The sequence below is a fragment of the Neophocaena asiaeorientalis genome, unplaced genomic scaffold (assembly GCF_003031525.2).
Source record: "Neophocaena asiaeorientalis asiaeorientalis breed wild unplaced genomic scaffold, Neophocaena_asiaeorientalis_V1.1 scaffold762, whole genome shotgun sequence".
Lineage (NCBI taxonomy): Eukaryota > Metazoa > Chordata > Mammalia > Artiodactyla > Phocoenidae > Neophocaena > Neophocaena asiaeorientalis.
The window spans coordinates 222,926-224,082 of NW_020175828.1; the positions used below are offsets into that span (position 1 = coordinate 222,926).

The following is a 1,157-nucleotide window of genomic DNA, read 5'->3' on the forward strand; positions in this document are numbered from 1 at the left end:
ACACTTTGGACATTAAAAGTCCCGTCCTGTCCAATCCCGAGCGCCTGTTGGCCCTGGCTCAGACTGTCCTTCCTTGTGACCCCCCCCTTCCCCTCCCTCTTCCGAAGCTCATAAAGCCAGGTAGGAGCCTGCCTTTATGGTTTGTTGGCAGTGGGGGCGTGGGTTTCAGGCATCTGTGAGCTTAGACTAGCCCTGCATTCTAAGTCTAGAGCGCTCACTGCCCAGGGCCAATACAGGCACTTCATGTCATCTTTAAAGTGCCCTGCACTGACTGGCGCCACCTGAGGCGGGGACTCTAGGCCTATCCCGGTCCAGCACCTGGCAGTTCTGGCTCAGGGAGGTTCAGGAAAACCACCGCAGGCAGGCTACTTCCTCCAGACAGTGAGGGCTTAGTGCTGCGGGAGCCTCCTAGGGAGACTGCCATCCAAGCAGCCCCCGAAGACGGGCGCCTGCTGCGATCAGAGTTCCACACTCCCGCACCGCACAACACAGATGCGCGCTGAGTGTGCACTGCAGGACCTCGCCAAGCAGTGCCCTGGGGTCACATCCGCGAACAAGACAGGCAGAGGGCGAGAGAAGGACTGCAAAGCACTTCCAGGAGGAGCAGGGCCTGAGAGCGGCAAAGGCCGGGGGCTGGGAAGCAGGGTGGGGAGTCCCAGGGAAGGATTGAGGTGCAGGCCGGTGGGCGTGACCTGCTGGGGAGGCGACCACGGGGTCCCAGGAGCCGCTGAGCCCCACATTCCCCCAGCGTGCTTTCCCTGCATCACCTCATCGACCCTCCACGACCAACTGACCGCCTTTAGGGAACGGGAAGGTGGGGCCCAAAGATGACGGCTGCCGGGTCTTTCCCGCCCGGGGGCAGACGCTCGAGCGGTGAGCGGCACTGGGGGCGCCACCCGGAAGCCGGGGCCCTCACTGTTACTAGCGGCGGCCCGGGGCGGAGGCCGACCGGGGGCTCGGCCAGAGAGGCCCGGCCGCCGACGCCCCTCAGCCCCCGACGGGGACGGTCCCCAAACGTCCCGGAGGTATCTGCCGCCAGTCGGTGCGGGTCTCCGTCCCGCCGCACGCCAAGCCTTACGCAGCCGCCGCCGCCCGGACCCGGAAGGGCCCAGCACGCATGCGCCGCCGGCTCCCCGAGTCCCTGCAGCCAGCACCCT

The 1,157-nt window shown here is 66.1% G+C and overlaps 1 protein-coding gene across 3 annotated transcripts in view; it reads left to right on the plus strand.

Annotated features, from left to right (window-relative positions):
* The first annotated feature begins 213 nt into the window (after positions 1-213).
* Positions 214-1,157, plus strand: part of LETM1 (leucine zipper and EF-hand containing transmembrane protein 1) — a 35,279-nt gene continuing 34,335 nt past the window's right edge. Inside the window, exon 1 of one of the 3 annotated variants that reach the window (XM_024732732.1) lies at positions 214-814. In XM_024732732.1, coding sequence (XP_024588500.1) covers positions 493-814 — 322 coding nt within the window. In that variant the 5' untranslated portion in view covers positions 214-492. The remainder of the gene's footprint in view (positions 815-1,157) is intronic. The other 2 variants (XM_024732731.1, XM_024732730.1) reach the window with 2 other exon arrangements.